The 25,742-nt window shown below is 36.0% G+C and overlaps 1 protein-coding gene across 12 annotated transcripts in view; it reads left to right on the top strand.

Moving 5' to 3' along the window:
* The window catches only part of DTNB (dystrobrevin beta), a 398,765-nt gene that overhangs the window by 146,000 nt on the left and 227,023 nt on the right, over window positions 1-25,742 (top strand). For all 12 annotated transcript variants that reach the window (XR_008915458.1, XM_056813141.1, XM_056813139.1 and 9 more), the window contains exons 7-8: window positions 11,077-11,182; window positions 14,464-14,630. Coding sequence is in view for 11 of the 12 variants with exons in the window: in XM_056813141.1 (XP_056669119.1) it covers window positions 11,077-11,182; window positions 14,464-14,630 (273 nt within the window). In the remaining variant the exon portion in view is untranslated. The remainder of the gene's footprint in view (window positions 1-11,076; window positions 11,183-14,463; window positions 14,631-25,742) is intronic.

Raw genomic sequence — 25,742 nt, 5'->3', positions numbered from 1 at the left:
GGTATTCAACAGCTTTATCTTCTTTCTATGTCACATTGCTTCCTCTTGTCTATCCTTCCAACCTCATCTCCAGCTCCCAGCCAGGGCCCATGATGATGGTTCCAAGCATCTAACCACATTATCTCCCTGCTATGGTCCCTTCCCTCTCATTACTCATCTACCACTTTTAGCTCAAGGAACAATAATCAAGTCAATAATACATTTGTTTCTGGAAAGAACCCTTCCTTTGATTGGAGAGGGTGGAGATGGAGAGCTCTGAGAATTTCCACTTAAAGAGGGTGCCCAGGCCAGTCATCTTTTCATTGTCTACTCAGATATACCCTTCTGGACACTGCCATCATGCCCCTGCACTGGATACCTTCCCTTCCCCTTTCCCCCTTTCAACTTTCTTTTATGTATTGTCTTCCTCCATTAGATTATAAGCTCCTTGTGAGCAGGTACTGTCTTTCATTTTCTTTTTTTCTTTTGTATTCCCAGTCTTTAGTACATTGGCTGGGACATAGGAAGTATTTCATAAATATTTATTGACTGATTTAATTGCTTTATCACTCCACTCACCATTCCTATAACTTAACTCTTATCTGACTATCACTATCTTTTATGTCTTAACATCTCTCAGAATGTAAACTCCTTGAAGTCAGAGACTATCTCTTTTTTGTATCCTCATTACTTAGCACTATGCCTGGTACATAGTAAATGGTTAACAGATATTTTTCATTTGCTCATTTGTTCATCAGAATTTAACCTTCATTAGCTGACATGTTTGTAACCTATGTAAATTATCATCAGTAATTCTAATTTATGATGAGTTCCTCTACCTAACTTTATTAGAATTATGAGACTGTAGCTCTGAAATGATGTTTACTCTTAATTCTAAAGAGACATAATTATTAAATTTGTAAATGAAGTAACATAGTATTGTATACAAAATAATCATTAAACTCTTATTTTTTTTCCACTTAGCAAACTGGTAAAGCCATTTTTCTAGCCAATACTTAACAGCATATGGAAGTATTTCCACATTGGAAGTTATTTTGAGAAAACATTATTTACAAATATTGTCAAATAAAATATGTATTTCCAAATGCTGCTAGGGTCTAGACTGAACATACCTACGCATATAAGAAAAAGCCTGTGCTCATGTAAAAATCTTTCATAGTAAGAGAGAGGATGATGATAAAGAAAATAGAAACATGTCTCTGGCATTCTCAATCCAAATTTCCTCCTGGGGTTGATTTTATAATAGTATTATCAAAATGGATTTCCCATTTAATATGATTAAGTACACAAATATTGTTATTAGTTGCTCAAAAGATTCTTAGTGGCTTCATAAATGAGATAAAATAAGATTTTTTAAAATTTACTAAGATTATTTTATGAAAAATACCTTCAAGAATATCAATTTTGGGGCAGCTGGGTAGCTCAGTGAATTGAGAGCCAGGCCTAGAGATTGGAGGTCCTAGGTTAAAATCTGGCCTCAAACACTTCCCAGCTGTGTGACCCTGGGCAAGTCACTTGACCCCCATTGCCTAGCCCTTACCATTCTTCTGCCTTGGAATCAATACACAGTATTGATTCCAAGACAGAAGGTAAGGGTTTAAAAAAAAAAGAATATCATTGTTAATAGACAAAAATACATTATTGCTGGAGTTTATCAAGATCACTGTACTTTCTGCATAGTAGGCTTTCTTTGAACAGGCTCCCTTTTTTTAAGGAACGTAATATATATTAATAAAATCTATTCCAAGGAGAATGAATAAAGAGTAGCTTCTGTAATTATACATAAACAAATTTTCAGAATGAAGGAATTAGAAACTATTTCCTTGTTTCAAACTAATCTGATGTTTTCCTTATGACTCTGAAGACTAGTTCTTTTCACGTTTGTTTTTTTGCTTTCTGCAAGTTCTTTTTGTTCTTTTTCATAACTTGTGTTTAGGTTATTGTTTAAGTTAATTTTTTTTGGTACATATCTCATTACCTCTTACAAGGTTTCTTTTTCAATATGCTTTGTTTTGGGTATTTGAATTCTTTCAGTTTCTCCATGTTATCTTAAAAAATATTTTAGTACTTTTCTTTGATCACTTTTAGTTGTAGTTGATTTTATTTGCGTGATTTGAACTATTTTTCTTCTCTTGCTTATTTTCTGTTGTTTCTTGAGGAGTATATGAGAAACTTTGCTTCCTTCAAACCTCTTATTCTGCCATCTTACTGGAAATCATCTGCTCAACACACACACACCACTTTATGCATGAAGGAAGTGCTTTAGGTTGTCCATCTAACTGATTGTTATAATCTGGATGCTAGATCTTTATCCACAGTGTTTTTCTTGGATGAAACATGGTTTTTGGATGAAAGTGGTTAAAACAAACATTGGATCTTATTCAAAAAGTTCCACAGTTTTCCTGGACTTTATGTAATCAATTAGCATATATCCAGGATTAACAGAAGAATCCACATCTTCTCATCTATAATGTCTTCATTAACTCAGATTCTACTCCATGACACTGCCAAACATTAGATGATAACGCTTTCTCCTGTTTTATATCCCATCTGTTATTAATATGGAAGAAACATAATTTACTTTTGCATTTTAATCCAATTTGTCAGATATATTATTTATTAAATGTTGAAGCATCTTTTTGATGAGTGAACCTGTTTTTGTTTGGAACCTTGGGTCCTTCATACCCTTTCCTGAGAGGCCACTGGTTTCTTGTTAAGAAGACAAAAAGTATCTTTTTGGAAAAAATTTCTGCCCACAGAATTTCTCTTATGAAATAATGAGACTTTTTTCTCAGGCTTTTCCCTGCCCACATTTTATGCTAACTGTGAAACTATGAAATTCCATAGCAATGGTAAAACAGAAGCACATAACTTCATTTAGTGTTATTTTAGTTGTAAACCAGAAGTCAGTGTTTATAGTTGCATATTGCCTGGAAAACAACTATTTCTTTTTAGTCTGATCACTATTAAACAAAAGGAATACCTTTCTAAGAACCAACACAAAGAGGCAAAAAACAGAGGCACTATGAACAGACTCCATGTTGGACTAGGCATGGAGAAAGGCACTTAGCTTCTTCGGAGAAAGAAGGGATAAGACCATCCTTACTTTGGAGAATGCTCACTGAAACATCTTTACCACCGGAGAAGGAAAGGGGGCAAATTCTCTGGTTATGGTCCGGTTGGGAATCAGTTTCAGTTTGGTTTCAGTAGCCAGTACCTGTGCATGCTCTAAATTAGGTAGTGAAAAAAAATTAAAATTAAATCTCAATAATAAAAATATTAGATTTTAATAGATTTATTAAATGATCCTTAGAAGTAAAGGAATAAAAAGGTAACAAAATAAAACCAACCATGTGCCCATGGCTAATCAGCCTGTTAAAAAACTCCCACACTTACCACCACTAAGGTTGCCAACAGGAAGCCAAAGAGGCCAAGGCCAGCCAACCCACTGGCTAATACAGGAATTTCGTAATGACAGGAAGCCAGTGGGCTCCCGGGAAATGTAGTTTTAGGGTAACATTTCCAATTACACATCCTCCCAATGATCATTTGGGGGGGCTGATCTCCCCAGTTTGATCATTTAACATAATTAGCTTTTAAATTATAGTAACTTGGGGATAAAAGGGAAAAGAACAAATCCATGATTATCAGGCGCAATGACAAAAAGCCAGTTAGGGGGCAGTCCCCATCATCATAAGAGTATACATACAAAAACAAATTCATTCAACCCCACACAGTTCAAATCACCACATCCCAAAGTTCACTCTGGATCTTCTGGTTCAGTGTATGGTCTACGGAGGCATCTTCATGGCGCCTTCTCCAAAGAGTTCACTTTCTGGATTCGAAGAGGTAGCATGTTTCTTATCCTAAAATTACTCTCAAAAAGAATTTAAACTTTGCATTTTAGAATAATTATGTATTCCTCCCTGAAGAGGATGTTGAAAAACACAGGGATCACTTAGGAATGCATGGTTGAGTTATGAGGTATATGAATCAATTGACAAGAGAAATCAAAAACATAAAAAAATCCAAATAAAAGAGAAAAAATGACTTCTTTATTAAAGTATCAATGTCTTATGTGTAAACATTTTAAACAAAGGAAAATAAATCTATAACAGTTCCTTAAATCAGGGCCCAATTAAAGTGATTTAAGCAATTATGCATTACCCAATCAGGAGCAAGGACAACAGAAATTTTGCCACACTATGAAAGACAGAAAAGGGACTAAATTTAAAGCAGCAAATGGGAGCCAAGATGGAGCCATAATAATCAGTGTTCTGTATTTGATATAGAGTGTGTGGTACAAGAAAGACCTGCATTTAACACATGTTAAATAGCCACTACCTCAAGTCTCACACATGATCAAGTCTTTGTGCTCTTTGCACAGAATGTCATCAATCCTCATAGGACTGGTTTGGTCTCTTTGATCTTGTGCTCATTTGCTTCTTTGGCACTGTGAAAGGGCTCTTTTTGTATTCCCTTTTCCTAGAATCAGACAGAATCATTCATCAAAGTCCCATAATTTTTAAAATTATCAATGGCATCATTTTTATAGTCTAAAGCTTTTTGGGTGTACATTGACATTAGGGCAAATGTATTTTAAACTTGTATTACTGCAAAATAAAAAAAATTAAAGAAAATCTTCTCAATACTTGTGACATGTGCTTCAAATACAAAAAGGAGAGAAAAAAACAAAACTGAAATGCTATATTGCACACGCAAGGAAAAACAATAAAAAAAGTTTTAAAAATCAAAAATATATAGCTTACAATCAGTGACACAGTGTTTCACCTAGAAAAGGTAGAATACAAAGGTTTCTCACCCCAAAATGAGATCCATTTCCTTTTCAAACTTGGCCATGATCCACTGAGTGTAATTTTTTTTTTACAAAGTAAAGAACAGTAGTACAACAGGTAATGCATATTCAAGAAGTATCAAAATCCCCAAAGTTATAATAGTCCTTTTAATGACAGTATCAAACAAATCCACTATCATTAGGATTCACATGAGTTTGCTGTATGACATTTAAATAAAAACCTTAGAAGCTAATGGATACTTGTCACAAGTTTTTCAGGTGTAGCAATCTTTCAACCTTAACTGAGATATTTTTTTTAATCTATTACTTCCATCATTACATATGTGACAGGAGAGCCTAGAAAAAACCAAACCTCTGTAATGTTGATGTTGGCTCTAAAAAATGTCACCAAGAATCTAGATCATTCTGGTGGAAGGGTAGATTAAGCTGAAGAGTTACAAATGAGGGATGCTCCATCCAGGGATACCACACCCTAGGAACAATTTCCCAGCTCTTCTGGTATAAAATTGTTATGTCTCGCCCATTACATTTTACAAATGCAGAGGTGGGGATATAATTGCACTTCACTTCAGCTACTAAAATGGATCCTTTACCTCTTGTTACAAATAACTCTGAGACTGGCAAAATGATCAGTCAGAGCTACTGAAAAAAAATAATAAAAACCGTGTCTGAAGACCCTTTATAATCAATTTGAGATGTTTAGCTCATTAAATTTTTCAAAGGTTGTTAGCCAGGTTGAGTCCATCCATCCTCTATGTGACATTTAAACAAGGCAAAATGGAAGAAAGAACTGTTTATAAGCTTTTACAATATTTTGTTCAGTATAGTTATGGGGGAAAGGTAACAGAATAGATCTAATAGTTAAAACACAATAGAATAAAATGATTAGTATCGATCAGATTAATATATGAACTAAAAAAAACCAAAATTAAGTTGTAAACAAAACTTATCGGCAAAATACAATAAAATACAGAGACTTTCATAAAACAATGGAGTCTGAAAAGGCTTAAATTTTCACCTCCAGTATCTTTAAAGTTCCTTTCTCTATCTGTTCAGATTCCTTTTGTCAGAGCTCTGGGATCTCCCATAGTGAGGGAGAATTTCTCACTGACCGTGGTGTGAAGGAATCCCAAACTGGATGAATCTTAGAGACTGGGCAGGCCCAAATGGCAAAGGATTGTAGGGAGATGAATTTCTCCCCTAAATCTCAGGCCAGTTAATTGAAAGGACCAGTACACCCAGGAATGGTAGAAAGAAAAAACATCCTAAAAACTGCTCTTTCATAGAGTGAGCCATGCTTGTAATTTTACTTCCTGTTTTGAAGAGTAACCTTCCTTCCCCATCCTCCCAGGGTAAAACGCTAGGGAGAAGTTTGTTTCCTCGCCACATGGACGGGGAGTTTGGAGGCTAATTATTGCCTAAGGGAAACACACCCTGGTTTTTACCAGCTGCCCAGAGAGAGGCTCCAAGGATTTTCAGTTTGTGAATTCAGAACAGCAGTCGAGGTCGGGGCTGGGGCCAGAGGATAAGGAAATCAGGAAAAGATTCAGGAGCAGGAGCAGGAGCAGGAGCAAGCAGTATCAGGAACAGAAGGAGGATCAGCAGTAGCTCCAAAGAGAGGCAGCAGCAAGGAATGCTGGCTCAAGCAGATGGGCGAGAGAAGCAGCTTATCTCTTCTCTGCCAAGAGTCTCTGGATAAGTCCCTCAAGCTAAAACAGCTGGGCCAGTAGTGAGGGTGACTGGGCAAAAAGTAGGGATGGCAAAAGTAAGACTCCGAAGAGAGTTCAGAGTTGTCTTGGAGTTTGTGAGGGTGGGTGGGTGGTGGTAGCAAAAAGCCTTGGCAAGAGAAACGTGGCTTAAACATTTTTTTATCTAGGCTATCTTAAAAAAATTCCTTCTCCAACTTAATCTCAATAATAAAAATATTATATTTTAAGAGATTTATTAAATGATCATAAGAAGTAAAGAAATAAAAAAAACAAAATAAAACCAACCACATGCCCACGGCTAAACAGTCTGTTAAAAAACCATGTGCTTATTGCCACCAAGGTAGTGACAGGAAACCAAAGATGCTGAGGCCACCCAACCCACTGGCTAATATCCCCCGTCTACAGGAAATACGTAATGACAGGAAGTCAGTGGGTTCCCAGGAAATACAGTTTTAGGGTAACAGATTTCTAATTACACAGTAGCTGCGTTCTTTCACTGCAGATGATCCCACTTTTCTGAAAGCAAGTTCCCCAGCCTTTTTTACTTGTATTGGCAACAGGCAATTTATGCTCTGGTTGCTATGAGTGTGAGGCTCCCATTTGTCAGGTCTCCTTTACATTTCTATCTACTAATGCTAATCAGTACTTCTTGGAAACATCCTTAGAAGTTTGGGTTTTGTTCTTAGTATTTTTTTAAACATAAATACAGGTCGAATACCTGGTGAAATACCTTTATAGGTAGAGATATTCTCTAACGGGACCAGAATTGGGAATCTAACCTTGAATTGGAAAGAAAGTTTCCAAGTAATTTTTTTTCTTTGTGGCTAGAATTGCCTGAAATATTTTGCTATATACTCATACTACCTGCAAATGAACACAAGGAAAGATTTGGTAACTAAAAATTTTTGTGAGAAATAAAATTATTGTTGTTCAGTCATTCCAATTATGTCTGACTCTTAATGATTCCATTTGGGGGTTTTCTTGGCAAAAATATTTGAGTATTTTGCTATTTCCTTTTCTAGCTCATTTTACAGATGAGGCAACTGAAGCAAACAGGCTTAAGTAATTTGCCAAGGGTGATACAGCTAATAACTGTCTGACATCAGACCTGAAACCTGAGTTCCTGGCCAGGGCTCTTTCCACTGCTCTAGCTAAATACCCTGTGAAGTAAAATTTGTGTTGTAGGGGACTGGAGGTAGATATCTGGGGTTCAGGATGGGTACCATCCTGGGGTTCAGGATGCAAGACCCCAAAACTTAGCTTAAAAATAAAAAGAGAAATTTATTAATTTATAAGGTAATGTTGAATGGTTGGGAGACAGGCTCAAATGTGTAGACAGCCTCCTCAAAGATGAATTCTGGGGGTTTTATATTTTATTTATAGCAGATGGTATTTGACTTGAGGAGGGTATGACAGGCAAAAGTTGTGTGTGTGTGTGTGTGTGGGTTTGATCACTTGACCAGGGTCAGAGTAGTGTCTTATGTCCAGAAGACATGTATAGCTTCGGGGACAGGTAGATTGCCTAGGTTTCAACTCGATGATAATTGGGGCATAACCAGAATATGTATATCTGTGTCCATCTTGAAAACTAGGGGAGAATCCAAAGGGGATAATTTCTCTGAAGAGTCTTTCTCTTTGATGTCCTGAGTCTTTATCAGAAGTCTTTGATGTTTTAGGGTTAGTATTCACAAAAATGCAAGGAATTAAAGGATTTTTCCAGCTTACAGTTTGGCTTTAAGCACTTCTACAATTTGGAGGTACGACGTCTCATGTCATTTCGACAGTAAAAATACAATAACAGTGTATTAAATAGGTAGCCCTTGAATAGAGGATTGGACCTGGAATTAAGAACTCCATTTGGACTCAAAATTTCAAAAAATCATAAATGGAAACTGCCTCTTAGAACCAGAAAGCAAAATGAAGACAGATTTGATGACCTCTTAAAAGAACTACAAAATAAAAGTTCCTGGAATTTCATGACCAAAATCAAGTGTGTTCTTTACCAAAGGAAAAATATCACATGCACTCAAAGAGAAGTAGTTTAAATGCCAAAGAACCTTGCCAAGGATTAAACAAGAATTGGCAGTTTCTACTATAAATAAACTTCTGTTATAAGGGAGATCTTGATTACAGCATTTAGAAAGGCAAAGACTTACAACCAAGAATTAACTACCCTGTTATTTTTAACATACTTTTACATGGAGGGGAGGGTGTTAATCTTTAATGAAGGACTTTAAAGGGTTTCTGACAAAAAAACTAGATCTGTGTAAAAACTGAAATGTAAGCATGAATAAAAATCTAGAAAGATAAATTTACTTGAACAGTTTGAAGAGGTACATGATGTAGTGCTAACATTCTAATAGAAGAAACACATTTTCCTTCTGAACTTTAATGCCATCTAAGTATATCAAGGGAGTTAAATAAATAGGAAAAACAGATGTGACACATAGAAGATGCCCTTTCCTTGGAAAATTTGTCAAGAAACTTTGGTACTTGAATTTAATGGAATATACCACAGTAAGATAATCAGTGTGAAGACTGTAGAGAAGTATTAGGAGACACCTAACTAAGAATGATGGCCAAGTCAGGCAGAACCATGAAAACAAGGTATACAGTGCCACCATGGTTTAAGTGGGAAGAACAGTAATAATAAAAAAAAAAATCAGCTGAATGCTTTGCAAGTACATCCAAGCTTGCCCAAAAGTAGGAAGAAGAAAGTATTTATTTTCCATTCATAATTGCTAAAGTGGGAGGTGATGGGTAAGGAGCACTGTGTTTATATGGTCAAATTCATTTGATGTGTCAGTTTGCTCAAGCTTTTTTCTCTTAAATTTTTATTTTTTATTACACGGTATGACTCTGGGAAGAGAAAGGAGAGGAAAACATACAGTAAATATGGTATACGTATATGTATATTTAAAATGAAGATAATATTCAACAATGTAGCAATAATTTCTTTTTTTGTTATATTACAGTACCCAGTTAACTCTCTCCCTCTGCTACCCACATTTCAAAAAGCATTATTTGACAAAAAAGATATATATAAAACTATGTCTTGCTTGTTTTCTCTTTATCAATTCTTTCTTTGGAGGTGAAAATACACAAGTTATTCTTCAAACAATATTTCTGTTACTATATATAATGGTCTCTTGGTTGTACTCATTTCACTCTTTATAATTTCATGTAGCAGCTCAATTTCTTATTTTTAAAAAATCCCTCAGGAAGTATTCCTGTAAATAATCTTATTGGATAGGCAGAATCTCTGATCTCTAGGACTTGACTAGGAAGATGTTAACATTTTCCCTTATGTAAAACATTTTCGATCTCTATAAATTGTGTGGAGTACCCAGGGCCATTTATAGCTATAAATAATAAGCATTCATAAACTAGCATATGACAGTCATAAATAATTCGATTTAGATAGTGTAAATTTACACACATAGAACTTATATATTACTTTAGCAGACAGCATATCAAAGTTGCAGTTATCCAATATTAGATCACATGATAGAAGCATTCTATAAACCACACATATGTTATATATAACACAAATTGCATGCAACCATTTATGGGTATCGATTGGCTACATTTGTTAACTTTTCCTATTGCTTCTGAAGTATCTTAAGTCAACCTTGTCACTGTCAGAGTTGTAGAAACCTATAGTTTCCAGCTTTAGTTCTGTATCTCTTATTCCTATATTTTTCTTATTCTTCCTTCTCTTCCATGCTGGTTTCCCCAGCTTCATTTCAGAACCCCTACCTTAGAGAGGTCTCTACACACCATTGATACAAGCAGATTGCTTCCATTTCAAATGACATATGGGATCAAGGAGGAGGAGAGAAACTTCTCCTGTCTGAGATTTGAGGTAGTAAAAGCAATCCATGTGATTCTAGGATATAGAGCCTCAATGGTTAGTGGAAAGAAAGCACTGACCCCAAGGCAGGAGGCCTATGGGCTAATTTAGGCAACAATCAAGCAAAGTGAGAGGTTACCATATATTAAGTACCTACCATGTGCAAAACACCTTACTAAACACTGAAGATACAAGTACAAAGAATGATTAATGTTGATTCACAATGAGCTTAATATTTTCTAACCTATTTTTCTGGCATTGTCACTAACTTAAAAAAATTCTGTATAACTTTCCACTTCTATTAAATGAAGGTGAAAATGTGTAATCTTTTTTAATAGAAGTATTGTGAGGATCAAACAAAATATTAAGATAAATGTGTATATATATATACATACAGATGCATGTAGGCATATACCACATATATGTATACACATGCATGTATATATGCATATATCTGGTAATATTTTGTTTTTTGTTGTAATTACACATGTAGTTAAGATTTGAATTGTTCTCATTAAATCTGAAGATTTAAGTTCTTTTTAAAGACAATTCAAAATCTTAACTACAGTAAGTTTTTAGTAAATGTTTATTAAATTAGATTAAATTTTTTTAAATCAGATTAAAATTTTGTAGGAGAAATAGTTTGGAAAGAAAAAAATCCTTTCTGTTAAGGAAATTGTTTTCTGTTTTGTTTACAGAAAAAGATAATGCTAAATATGTTTTTAGACACATTGATGGCTGACCCTCCTCCCCAGTGCCTTGTCTGGCTACCTCTCATGCATAGACTTGCCCATGTTGAAAATGGTAAGTATAATATTTCCAAAATTTGTTGTTTCTTAGTGTTTTAAGACCTTAGAGTTGTGGATAAAATGATGAATATATAGTTAGGAAGTCTGGGGTCCAGATCCCACTTCAGAAACTTAGTAGCTATGTAACCCTGGGTAAATAATTTAATCTCTTGGTTCTTCATTTATATGAGAGTATTGGACTGGATGGTTTTAAAGGTTTCTTATGGTTCTAAGTCAATACTTTTCACTGTATCTTTCTTCAAATCCCCTTCAAGAGGTCATGCTTTGTAAAGGGATTTTAAAGAAAAAAAAAGTCCAGTAAAACTAACATGTACTGAAAAAGTTTGATGTTATATGCAATGCTCCACAGTGTTCCATATCAAGGGCCCTCTACCTCCACAAAGAGGTGAAGTGATGCTTATTTTCAGATCTCTAATTTGGAACCAAGTTTGACTATTATAATTTCATAGTATTGCACTTCAGTTATTTTTGTTAATGTTCCATAACATTTATATTACTGTCATCATTATGAATCATTTCCCTCATTTTGATAACTGCACTTTGAGATAATTCATATATGACTTTCAATGCTTTTTTGTATTCTTTATAGTAATTATTTCATTACAGTGTCCTAGACTGATCTGTTCTTGGACCCTGAAAGTACCCCAATGATCAAATCTTGAGTACCCTTTTGTCTTAGAAGTCTCTCCTAGTCGAAGGGGGTATGATTGGGAATATAGACTCTAAATGAACATTCTAGTGCAAATACCAACAACATGGAAATGGGTTTGATCAAGAACATATGCAATACCCAGTGGAACTGCGAATAGAAAATGATTTTTGTAACCAAGTAATAATGTTTGAAATTGACCAAAAAAAATAATGTCAAAAAAACAAAAAGTCTTTCCTAGGTAGTCAAGCCCAATGACTGGAATCATCCCCTCCCAGATAATCCAGTCCTGAATTCCTCCTCTCTTTCCTGTCCTTTATTTCTAGATTAAAACCTTTGTCTCCAACTCTTGACCATTTCTTTAAAATGGTCTTAATGGCCTTAATGGGCTTAAAGGTGTCCACTGTAAAGCTATTTAATGCTAAGGAAGGCTTGAATGTTTAAAATAAGTCTATTGTATTTTCCTATAAGTCAAGAGTTTTTCTGTAACTCAGAGTCAGTCTTGCTCTGGTCATTGACCTGATATATGGCTACATCTCTCTCTCTCTCAATAAATATATTCCATTTTAAAGATGTTTTTTCTTGGTCTTTTTAAATAGTGGTTAAAGAAGGTATACCTTATTATTTTCAAAGTCCCCTTAAATTTCCACTACACATTGGACTCTTACCTTTTTTATAATTTCCCTCACCTGCTCTATTTTTCAAGAGATTGATTTCTTTAGAGATAATATAAACTTTAACCATGTGGAGAGCAAACTCAATTATAATGCTCTTTAGCATTGCTTTGTATATTAGATATATTCTTTAAAAAGTTTGCAAAGCTCAAGTTTATATAATAGACACTTATCTATTGTATTCTATGGTATATACTTAGAGATGTGCTTGAACTGGAAAAAATATTTATATTTATACTAACAGTTAAATGTTTAATTAGACCTCTCCATCATGGTGAAGTATGTAGGTATGTGTTGCATTTATGATATGGCCTCCCCACCCAGGGAATTTGATAGCACCTCAAACATATTGGAGTTTAAGAAAGAGCTAAGGGGAGACACCAACAAAGTGCATGAATCCTATAAAACCCCCAGAAGTCTGGACTGAAACATTTAACTGAATAGGTACTACACTGTAGGAAGTGCCCTATTCCTGAGTCGCTGTGTCCCATGAGATGGGGAGAAAGTAACAAGTGGTAGAATAATCCACACACACTCCTAAATGCCCTTGTAATTGCCCATTTGATGTTGCATAATATTTTTCTTGGTTTGGGTCATGCACACAATTTTCATTTGCAAACTACTTGTAATATACTTGTTTCCAGTCTTCTTTTGTATTGAGCCATTCACTTATACTCAGTCATAATATTCCTAGAAGGCAATCATAAATTCACAAATGGAATCTTATTTATTCCTTTCATCTTTCACTACTGTGTTCTTATTCTAGCTCTCCAAAGCTTAGGTTTTAGCTGACAGAAAGAAAACATTTGTGTGGAAATAATTTTATCAAATGTAGTAGAAGAATTGGGTAGATATTACAAGAAAAATCACTCACTCAATGGTGGTTATAGCCATATATCCTAAAATTGAATTGGCTTCTCATATTTTCCTGACTTCAGAAATATTCTTTGACTTTGAACTTAAATTTATGGATGTGAAATTTTAAGGGGTATTGAAAAGTAAAGAACATAAAAATTTTTTCTTAGCTTTAATTCAGTTCCCTATTTTGAATGCTAACATTTAAATATGCAAAGTTCTTTGTCAAGAGACTCTTGATTGAAGTATGGATGAAGATTATTTTATAGAGAGAATGAACAAACAAGAACATGTAATTTTATGTTTTTGGGAGGTTAAAGTACCCCATATTCTTGATATTTGAATGGTGAGAAGTTTTGATCTTTTTTTCTGCATGTGGATATGAATTCTTCTATGAATAATACTTTGTATTTTACATTATAAACAGCTCCCAACAATCAAGTTCATGAAGAGAAGTAGGCTCCCTTTTATAGATGGGGTGTGATAATGATAAAGTGAGATAAAAGTGAGTGAGATAAAAAGAATTTAAGTCACTTGCCTAAAGTTTTACAGGTACTAACTAGTAGAGCAAGAATTAGCACTGGGCTTCTGACTTCCAGATTCTATTTTCTATTCACCCACTAGAGATTTATGTTTCAACTGTTTTATTGGACACATAAGGACTGTCGGAGATCTAGAGAGGCCTAGGCCATTGCTAGCTTTTTAGACCCATGGGTATGATGGGAATAATAACATTTTTTTCATTATTTTAATAAAAAAATGAAAATACTTTTTGATGACCAGTTTTGTTTTCATGTAAAATATATTTTGAATACATTAAATTTAATATGTTTTATGTACAAATATACCAATTATTATATTGACTAAAGCATTTAATTTTCTATCAGGGTGTTTCAGATAAAGGAAAATATAAGAGGAGAAAGAAGATGGGGACCAGAGCAGTTGGCTTTCAGTTTAATTTTAGGTTCCATCAATGATTCCTTTTGTTAGTATCAGCTCTTCCATTTTGATTTAATTCACTTAAATAAACAATATTTTTATCTTTCTCTTTTCCCCATTCCTCTTTTCTCTCCACCTTTTAAATTTCCCTTCTTCAAGTCTTCCATCCTGTGGAGTGTTCATATTGCCGGTGTGAGAGTATGATGGGTTTTCGCTACCGATGCCAGCAGTGCCACAACTACCAGCTCTGCCAAAACTGCTTTTGGCGAGGCCATGCTAATGGCCCTCATAGCAACCAACACCAGATGAAGGAACATTCCTCTTGGGTAACTTTACCTTCTATTTCTGCCTTTTTTCAGCAATTTTTGAGTCTTTCCTGAACAGATGTCCAGAAGCATTTAGCTTCTAAATAGTCAGATATTGCTAATATGTTAAAAGATGATTGTTGTCTAGTCATTTTAGTTGTGTGACTCTTCATGCTTCCATATGGAGTTTTCTGGCAAAGATACTGGAGTGGTTTGCCATTTCCTTCTCTGACTCATTTGACAGTTGAGAAACTAAGGGCAAACAGGGTTAGACTTGTCCAGAGTCACACATTAATTTCTTTCTGGAGTAGAGAACATGAGATTTTTTATCTATTAAAAATTGAATAAGAAAGACAACCCTCAAAATATTTGTGCTTCTACTTTAATTCAGCAAGCATAATTTCCAACTTTCAGTAAGCAATAAAACATTTTATAGTGCAAGTGCTGATCAGGTTTTCTCTGTTTCTCATATAAAGTTGAAATTTTAAAAGAATTTAATAAATTAGTTAGATTTTTGCCTTAAGGCAAATGTAAAGTACTATACCCAGGTTTGTACTCTTTATGAGATCAAGATTCCAGAACTCCACTAATAGGAATTCAGTTAACTAGATTTTTTTTCTCTCCACTTGAATGACAGTTAATTAATTTAAGAAGAAAAATTCATTAGGCCCAGGGCTACTAGGATAGAATGTTGTATAGACTTTCAGATATGGTCACTTAATCAGATTATTTTTCTTAATTATTTTTCTTTGTCCCAAGAGAGCATTATTTCTGGAGGGTGAATGGAAAATTATTATGATATAATAAAAAGAGACATCAATAAGATAATTTTTTAAAATTCTAGTTTCAATTAAAAGAAGGATAAACTAAACTAAACTTCAAGAGTAATCTCTATAATCAAAACACTTAGCAAAATGTTCTGTATCTTCTTGCAGCAATAGTAAATTCAGTCGTAGTTTAATAGATTCTTCAACGTAGAATGATCTTTTTATGCTTTATTTTCATTTTATTTTGAGGGAATCTGACTTCTGTGGATAAAAACTCCAGTGAGGGATTTCTCTTTATTGATGCAAATGAGTAATTTCCTCATAGAGAAATGCTTGGGATGGCTGAGAGGTTGTGTGACTATATAATGGCCTTTAGAAATCATTTAGTGCTGTAAGAAATGATGTATAAAATGTAACCTAGTTTCTACAAGATCCTGAATTACCAAGGAAATTGTTTGTTTTGTTTTATGTACTTAAATTAGGAAAATGAACTCATGTCTTTTACTTTTTAAAACTGTGTGAAATTTATTCTTCATTCCCTGGTCAATAACTGTAGTTGATTTATGTAATATGAATAGGGAAGCGGGTTTTTTTCCCTTTAAATTTGGTGGTAGTTATACTAATTTTAAAAAAGACATGTAATATTTTATTCCCACTTTTCCTGAACTATGTAAGAATTTATTTAAGTAATATACATATTTTAATCAGTAAAAATGCACTTTATTTCCTTCCTTACAACTTTGCCATCTCTGCTTTACTAATTGAGAATTAAAGAAAATCAAAACTCTTATAAAAACATATATAATCAAGCAAAACAAATTTTCTGCATTGATCATGTTCTAAAAATATCTCTATCTATACTCTGACACCGTTACCATTTGAAATATTGTATTCTAAACTTTCTGTTCCTTTATAGTGGTGACTGCTAGCTTGTATGTGATCCTACATACATCTGGAGAGAATAGTCTGAGCTAGTCTTTTTACTTCTTCTAATTCTTCTTCTTCTTCTTTTTTTTTATAAACCCTTACCTTCCATCTTGGAGTCAATACTGTGTATTGGTTCTAAGGAAGAAGAGTGGTAAGGGCTAGGCAGTGGGGGTTAAGTGACTTGTCTAGGGTCACACAGCTGGGAAGTGTCTGAGCTCAGATTTGAACCTAGGACGTTCTGTCTCTAGGACTGGCTCTCAATCCACTGAGCTATGCAGCTCTCTTCTCCCATCTCCTCCCTTACTTCTTTTTTGGGAGTATTATGTGTTGTGTTATTCCCAGATTCCAAGGACAGCTCAGACTGTAATTTTTCAGTGCTCCCAAAGGGGCAGGGCAGAGGATCCAGGGCAGAGGGTGATTTCTGCCTTTTGGGTCTGAGTCCTGCAAATTCCTGGTCTGGATTGGGGTCTAAGCAATAGTAGTTAAAGCCCTTATTACCAGCTGGGAAGCTCAGCTGGTTCTGAGTGATATACTTCAGGATTCCCTTTGGTCAGTGATTCCTGCCCTGATTATTCTATAGGATTTAGAGTGGATTAAAAGCTGGAACTGAGACCCTACTTTGCTCCTGAGTTGTGAGTCACATTGCTGTTGCTTGCTTTAGAACTTTCTCCCCTCTTACCATATTGCCCAAGGCTGGGTTCCCTGTAAGATCTGTGACCTGGGACTGAGTTTTGGACAACAGATAAGCCAGTTGCACCAGCTCTTGTTTTGCTTAAAGAACCTTGGCATGGATCTGAAATCACTACACCCTTTGTTCTACCTCTTCCTTGCTATGGGGTGCTACATGCTCTTAGCCAGATCATATGGCTATTATCTATAGATCTCTCTGTTTCTTTCCCTATGGTTTCCTGTGCTAGAAAAGTGGCCCACTGACTTTCTCCTGGATTTCCTTATCAGGATTCAATCTAGAGTGTTTTCTAGATTTTGAGAATTTTGGGGACGGGAGATTTGCCAAACTGCTTGCCTATTCAACCTTCTTGGTTTTATCTCCTCAGAAATATATTTAAATGCACCTCTTTTAAAGGATGCCCTAGCTCTCAATGTTGAAGTGTTTTTTTCCCCCAGATATCATCTTATTTAGGGCCTGGCCTACTTACATGTCATCATTCCTTATTTGTCTATTAGAGTACTTGGCTTATCTAATATGTTTCCTCTAAGAGTTCTCACATTGTAGCTACTAGAAATAAAACAGAAGAATTCCCCATTGCACCCTGGCTTGGACTGTGTCAATTTAGTTTCTTAAGTTGACCTTTCCTATAAGGTGGTATTTGAATGATAGCTAAAAATTTCTTTATTCTTTTATTTATTGGTATTTGCTTCTTGGTGTTTTTGTTGCAATTTAAGTTTAACCTTTTTCATTAATGGCTTCATATCTACTTCTAATTTAATATTGATGAAAATGAGAAATTTTAAAATAAGATATTAGAGGCATTCTTATTATTAAAATTGATGCATAGTCATAGATATTTCACAGTTTTGGATTGTGGTAAATATTTGTGAGATATATTGTAATTGTATTTGACTGTGGTGTTTAAATTATTATTTATTTTCTTTGTGTCCATGTGAAGTCTTTGGGTATACTTAGGTTTGTACTGAGTTTATATCATGTTTTTAACACTAATGAGTAAAAAATAAATAAAGTCTTTGTGCAGTAGAAAAGTGAGGACCTGTTTTGAGTGAAAATATGTCTAACGATTCTAGGGTCAAGAATCAGCATGCCCACAATTTCTGTTCAGAAAGAATTCACTGGGTCTTTTTAACACAGATGTTAGTTTAATGTGTTTATGATAGATGAACTTGAGAGTTCATTTTGTTTGACCCTAAATTATATAGTATATTATTGGTTTATGGTGACTCCACTGTTAGCTAGAGTTAGTGTTATGGTAAGAATAACATTGAGTCTGGGATTGAAGATCTAGATTCAAGTCCTTGAGCTCTTATTTACTTTGTATGATCTTGAGTGAGTCACTTAACTGCATGGCCCTCATTTTACTTCTCTAGAAAATGAGGATATTAGAGTATATAAATTAAAATCTTTATTCTAAAATTATAATACTATGATCCAGGATCCTAAAGTTTTTGATTTATATGCTAAAATAAGCTGCTTTTTGCCTAATTGTAATTTTTGAAGAATGAATTTCTCCATGAACTTTCGATTCTCCATTTCTATTTGGTCCATTCTACTTTTCATGGAACTCTTTTCTTCATTGGATTTTTGTGCCTCTTTTTCCATTTGACCAGTTTTCATTGAAGTTTTGCATGTGGTTGCTTGGATCTCACAGTCCCTATTTACTCTGTGTTTTGCTTTTTGTCTCCAAAGAAATTTTCTAGGGTTAGGTGTTTCTATTGTTGTTTGCTTGTTTTCCCAGCCTCTGTATTCAGTGGGAGAGCCCCCTCACTTCATCCTGCTGTTAGTTTTTGTCAAATCATTTTAAGGTACTTTTAAAAGATTGGTTTGGAAGAATTGTCAGAGAGGTTTCAGTTTTTGCCTTACTAAGCTGCAATATTGGCCATCAAAATATTTTTTGTAATTCAGAGACCTCAGGTAATAACCCCAATTTTACATTCCCTATTACCTAACAGATTTCCATGAGATATATAGTATCAATGAGTTCTCTGCTGGCATAACCAACCACAAAGTCAGCATCTGCTTATCCAAGATGGTTGTCCAGGATAAGAGAGGCTACTTTAAAAGATTTCTGTCAATTTGCTAACTATATGACCCTCATGCACTTACAGAGAAACTTCTATACTTATCTCCTTCATTAGTAGAGAAACATTTTCAGTGCAAAAACTAATTGAAGTAGACCTACGAATACCTTGTGTTTCTCCCCACCAATTGTGGAAGGGAAAACTGTGGATCAAGCTTTTGCATTTCTGCCCACTGAGATGTAGCAGACAGCAGTTGGAATGTGATGGGAGGGGGAATGACAGTTGGAGTGAGAGAAGAGGATTGTGGGATAAACTGCTAACTGAAGGGCCTTTGCCCTCTGAACTCTGTGAGGAGCAAAGACCTGGAGCTCTAGATCCCAATTTGTGGAAAAGCCTTGTCTCCATTTCCCTTACCCAGAAGAAAAAAAAGGTTCCTTTTTGTTTGAGAGCATCCATTAGAGGAAAAACAAACAACAACAGCTGCTGAGAAGGGGTTGATTCCTTAACTTCAGGGGGTTATCCTGAAGATCCTTTTCATCCCTTGACCTTCCCAAGAAGGAGACTTCTGGTCAAGATGGCTGTTTAGAGGCTGCGAAAGTTCAGAGCTCTGAAACCCCTTCCTTACCAATCACAAACTGAATGTTCCCAGGATACCGAAATTCAAACTGAACAACAGGAAGACCCGGGGAACCCTCCTCCTGGACCTGGATCAAAAGGTACAGCCCCCCAAAAGCCAGAACCTAGATCACTCAGATCTAAGGGGTAGGCAGAAGGAAGGTCCCAGGACCCACCCTCCCCAACCCAGAGTGCTGAGCCCACGGCAGCAGCGGGAACCTCAGGGCCGGCAAAAGGGCATCAGGGCTGGCTATTCTGAAAGACTCACCTTGAAAACAACCTGACCTAGTCTCCCCAACATAGACGGCAGGGAAACAAAGAGAGAAGGAGGAAGCCTATAGGCCCCTGGCTGGGTCCTTCCATCTGAGTCTCAAGGGAGGTTCCAGCTTTAGGGCACCAGCTGAACCCAGTCCCATCAGGAGCCCTCAGAGCTTCTGAAAGGACAGAAACCTCAGGGCTGGCAAAGGGGTTACTCCAAAGGGCTTACATTGAAAGCAACCTGGGCCAGTCTCCAGGCAGTCAAAACAGATTGTGGAGGAGAAGGTTTTTTGGTTCGGGGATCATTCAGCCCAAACCAGCTGAACCTAATCACATCAGGAGCCCTCAGAGCCCAGGGAGGCCATGACCCCTCTCCCCTTAGAGAGCAGGGTCTTCTGAAAGAACAAAAAAACCCTCAGGGCCAGCAAAGGTGTTACTCCAAAGAGCATTCCTTGAAAGCAACCTGGGCCAGTCTCCAGGCATTCAACACAGAAAGTGGAGGAGGAGGTTTTTTGCTTCAGGGCTCATTCGGCTCAAACCAGCTCAACCCAATTCCTCAGGAGCCCTCAGAGCCCAGGGAGGCCTTGACTCCTCCCCCTTGAGAGAGCAGGGTCTTCTGAAAGAACAGATACCTAGAGGCAGAGTCAAGACAATTTTATCCTAAAGAATTATGTGGAGAATTAGAAGGAACATAGACCTGGCAGCCTGGCCAGAGCTTTGGAGATCCTCCATATTTGCTCCAGCTGTCCAGGAAGTTTAGAACTCAGAGCAAACCCAGCCCAACCAATCTGAACTTAATCCCATCAAAAGTCTCCAGAACACAGGGAAGCCCAGGCTCCCCACCCATCCTCATTGACTGCTGGACTTTAAGCCAATCAAAAGCCTCCAGAGGACAGGGAAGCCCAAACCCCCAACAACCCTCCCCCAGAGATTACACCAAGAGATCTTCTGTTAAAGCTCCAAGAGGGGAGACTGATAGAAGTCCCCAAAAAACAAAAAAATGAGAGGAACAAGAGCACAAATATGGGGAGTAAAGAAAAGGTGAATTTGAGCAAACAACAGAAAAAGAAGAAAGAAACTACAATAGACAGCTACTACTCAGCAAATGGAACAGAGGGGGAGTGATCAGCAAACGATAAACCAGAAATCCCAGCGAATTGGATACAGGCTGTGGAAGAACTCAAAACACAACTAAGAGAGGCTGAAGACAATTGGGAAAAGAACTTAAAAACTAAGATAACTCATCTGGAAACAGAGGCACTTGAACTAAAATGAGAAAATAGTGTCTTGAAAGCCAAAATCAACCAGCTGGAAAATGAGGCAAAGGAGATGAAAGATGAGGCAAAGGAGATGAAAGATGAGGTAAAGAGGATGAAAGACGATCTTCAAAGAAAATCAGACCAGAAGGAAAAGGATGACCAAAAAATGAGAGATGAAATCCAATCTTTAAGAACCAGAATACAACAACTGGAATTAAGTGACCTCACAAGGCAGCAGGACACTATAAAACAAAACAAGAAAAATGAAAAAACTTGAGGAAAATGTGAAGCATCTCATTCACAAAACAGATGATTTATAAAATCGTTCAAGAAGAGACAATTTAAGAATAATTGGACTACCAGAAGACCACAACAAAAGAAAAAGCCTGGGCATAATACTAGAGTAAATTATCCAGGAAAACTGTCCTGAGATCCTAGAACAAGAGGGGAAAGTGGAGATTGAAAGAATCCACAGATCACCCCCTGTATTTAATCCCCAACTGACAACACCAAGAAATGTTATAGCCAAATTCAAAAACAATCAGATGAAAGAAAAGATATTGCAAGCTGCCAAGAAGAAGCCATTCATATACCATGGAAACATGGTGAGGTTAACACAGGATCTGGCTGCATCCACACTGAAGGACCAAAAGGCATGGAATACGATATTCTGGAAAGCAAGGGAACTAGGTCTACAACCAAGAATAAAATACTCATCAAAACTGACGATATTCTTATAGGGGAAAGTATGGTCATTCAACACAACAGAAGAGTTCTAAGCATTCATAAAAAAAGACCAGACATGAACAGAAAATTTGATGTCCAACCATAGACTCAAGAGAATAATCAAAAGGTAATTTAAAAAGAGGGGAAACAAACAAACAAAACAACAAAAATTTTTAAGAGACTCAATAAGTTAAAATGATATGTATCCCTATAAGAAAAGAGGTCATTGGTAACTCTTAAAAACTGTTGCTATCATCTGAGCAGATAGAAGAATTACACTCAGAGAGAATAGTGACAAATTGTATAGGATGAAAGGACAAGACATAAATAGGTATATAGATATATGCATGCACAAATACATACACATATGTATGTATATATATATATATACAATTATATATATACATGACTAGAGCTAAAAAGGTTATGACTAAAAGAAATGGGAAATGAAACAAACGGGGGTAAATTTATACGTCATAAAGAAGCTCATGGCGGGAGGAGGGAGAACATCAATACACTGGAAGGGTAAAGAGGTTGAAGATAGGAAATACGGAAATACTCAACTCTTACGTACTTGAAACTGACCCAAAGAGGGAAGAACAATCCAATCCATTGGGGAAGAGAATAGATTTGCGCCCTATAGGGGAGTAGAAGGGTAAAAAACAGACTGGTGGGGAGGGAAGCAGTACAAGGGAGGGAGAGGGTGGGGGGGGAATTTTTTTAAAAAAAGACTACAGGGGAAAATAAGGGAGGGAATCGACCTCAGCAAGACAGTATACGATAAACCCAAAGATCCCAGCTTTTGGGACAAAAATCCACTATTCGATAAAAACTGCTGGGAAAATTGGAAGACAGTGTGGGAGAGACTAGGAATAGATCAACACCTCACACCCTACACCAAGATAAATTCAAAATGGGTGAGTGACTTAAACATAAAGAAGGAAACCATAAGTAAATTGGGTAAACACAGAATAGTATACATGTCAGACCTTTGGGAGGGGAAAGGCTTTAAAACCAAGCAAGATATAGAAAGAATCACAAAATGTAAAATAAATAATTTTGACTACATCAAACTAAAAAGCTTTTGTACAAACAAAACCAATATAACTAAAATCAGAAGGGAAACAACAAATTGGGAAAAAATCTTCATAGAAACCTCTGACAAAGGTTTAATTACTCATATTTATAATGAGCTAAATCAATTGTACAAAAAATCAAGCCATTCTCCAATTGATAAATGGGCAAGGGACATGGATAGGCAGTTCTCAGATAAAGAAATCAAAACTATTAACAAGCACATGAAGAAGTGTTCTACATCTCTTATAATCAGAGAGATGCAAATCAAAACAACTCTGAGGTATCACCTCACACCTAGCAGATTGGCTAACATAACAGCAAAGGAAAGTAATGAATGCTGGAGGGGATGTGGCAAAGTAGGGACATTAATTCATTGCTGGTGGAGTTGTGAACTGATCCAACCATTCTGGAGGGCAATTTGGAACTATGCCCAAAGGGCGACAAAAGAATATCTACCCTTTGACCCAGCCATAGCACTGCTGGGTCTGTACCCCAAAGAGATAATGGACACAAAGACTTGTACAAAAATATTCATAGCTGCGCTCTTTGTGGTGGCCCAAAACTGGAAAACGAGGGGATGCCCATCAATTGGGGAATGGCTGAACAAACTGTGGTATATGTTGGTGATGGAATACTATTGTGCTCAAAGGAATAATAAAGTGGAGAAGTTCCATGGAGACTGGAACAACCTCCAGGAAGTGATGCAGAGCGAGAGGAGCAGAACCAGGAGAACATTGTACACAGAGACTAATACACTGTGGTATAATCGAACGTAATGGACTTCTCCATTAGGGGCGGTGTAATGTCCCTGAACAACTTTCAGGGATCCAGGAGAAAAAAAACACCATTCATAAGCAAAGGATAAACTATGGAAGTGGAAACACCGAGAAAAAGCAACTGCCTGAATACAGAGGTTGAGGGGACATGACAGAGGATAGACTTTAAATGAACACTCTAATGCAAATACTATCAACAAAGCAATGGGTTCAAATCAAGAAAACATCTAATGCCCAGTGGACTTACGCGTCGGCTATGGGGGGTGGGGGGGAGGAAAAGAAAATGATCTATGTCTTTAACGAATAATGCTTGGAAATGATCAAATAAAATATATTAAAAAAAAATAAGGGAGGGAATAAGAAGGGAGGAGGTAGAAAGGGAAGTAAAATAAGGGGGGACCTAGGGAGAATGACTATAAACAAACATTGGTGTAGAAAGAAATAGTGAAAGAAGAAAAGGCAGGACCAGGAATCAAAATGCTGGGAAATACACAGCTAGTAATCATAACTCTGAATGTGAATGGAATGAACTCACCCATAAAACGCAAGCGAATAGTAGAGTGGATTAGAATCCAAAACCCTACCATATGCTGTCTGCAAGAAACACACATAAGGAAGGTAAATACGCATAGGGTGAAAGTTAAGAGGATAAAGCCAAATCTATTGGGAATCAACTGATAAAAAGAAGGCAGGAGTAGCAATCATGATATTGGACAAAGCCAAACTAAAAATAAATCTAGCAAAAAGAGATAGGGAAGGTAATTATATCCTGATAAAAGGCAGTATAGACAACGAGGAAATATCTGTACTCAATATGTATGCACCAAATGGCAGAGCATCCAATTTTTTAAAGGAGAAACTAGAGGAGCTCAAGGATGAAATACATTGAAAAACTATACTAGTGGGAGATCTGAACCTTCCTCTATCTGAACTAGATAAATCAAATAAATAAATAAATAAGAAAGAGGTGAGAGAAGCAAATGAAATCTTAGAAAAATTAGAGTTAGTAGACATATGGAGAAAAATAAATAGGGACAAAATGGAATACACCTTTTTCAGCAGCACATGGTACATTCACAAAAATTGACCATGTACTAGGGCACAAAATCATTTCAAACAAGTGCAAAAGGGTATAAATAATAAATGCAACCTTCTCAGACCACAATGCAATAAAAATAATTAGTAAGGGTACATGGAGAGATAAATAAAAAATTAATTGGAAATTAAACAATATGATTCTCCAAAACCAGCTAGTTAAAGAACAAATCATAGAAACAATAACTTCATTGAAGGAAATGACAGTGGTGAGACATCCTTTCAAAACCTATGGGATGCAGCCAAAGCAGTACTCAGGGGGAAATTTATATCCTTGAGTTCGTATATAAACAAATTAAGAAGGGCAGAGGTCAATGAATTGGGTATGCAAATTAAAAAACTAGAAAGTGAACAAATAAAAAATCCTCAGATGAAGACTAAATTAGAAATCCTAAAACTCAAAGGAGAAATTAATAAAATTGAAAGTCAAAGAACTATTGAATTAATAAATAAGACTAGAAGCTGGTACTTTGAAAAAACAAATAAAATAGACAAAGTACTAGTCAGTCTAATTAAAAAAAGGAAAGAAAAAAACCAAATAGACGGTATCCAAGATGAAAAGGGAGACCTCACCTCTAATGAAGAGGAAATCAAGGCAATCATTAAAAACCACTTTGCCCAACTATATGGCAATAAATATACCAACCTAGGTGATATGGATGAATATTTACAAAAATATAAATTGCCTTGACCTTCCCAAGAAGGACTCTTGCCACTTGTTAAGGTAGGAGAGAGACATTGATTAGCTTAAAAGAAGATAGATAAGTTGAAGCTGAGCCATCTTGGCTCAGCTGAAGGAAACTAGAAACCCAGTAGGGTCTCCTCTTCCCTCAAACCTCTCCCCTTTCTTGATTTACTATAATTATTAAACTACTTGAGATATAGAAAATAGCAATCAGATTCATATTGAAGGGAGAACAA

This window comes from Monodelphis domestica, chromosome 1 (genome assembly GCF_027887165.1).
Source record: "Monodelphis domestica isolate mMonDom1 chromosome 1, mMonDom1.pri, whole genome shotgun sequence".
Classification (NCBI taxonomy): Eukaryota; Metazoa; Chordata; class Mammalia; order Didelphimorphia; family Didelphidae; genus Monodelphis; species Monodelphis domestica.
The sequence above is the reverse complement of the archived record's forward strand: the minus strand, read 5'-3'. Positions and strand labels throughout refer to the sequence as shown.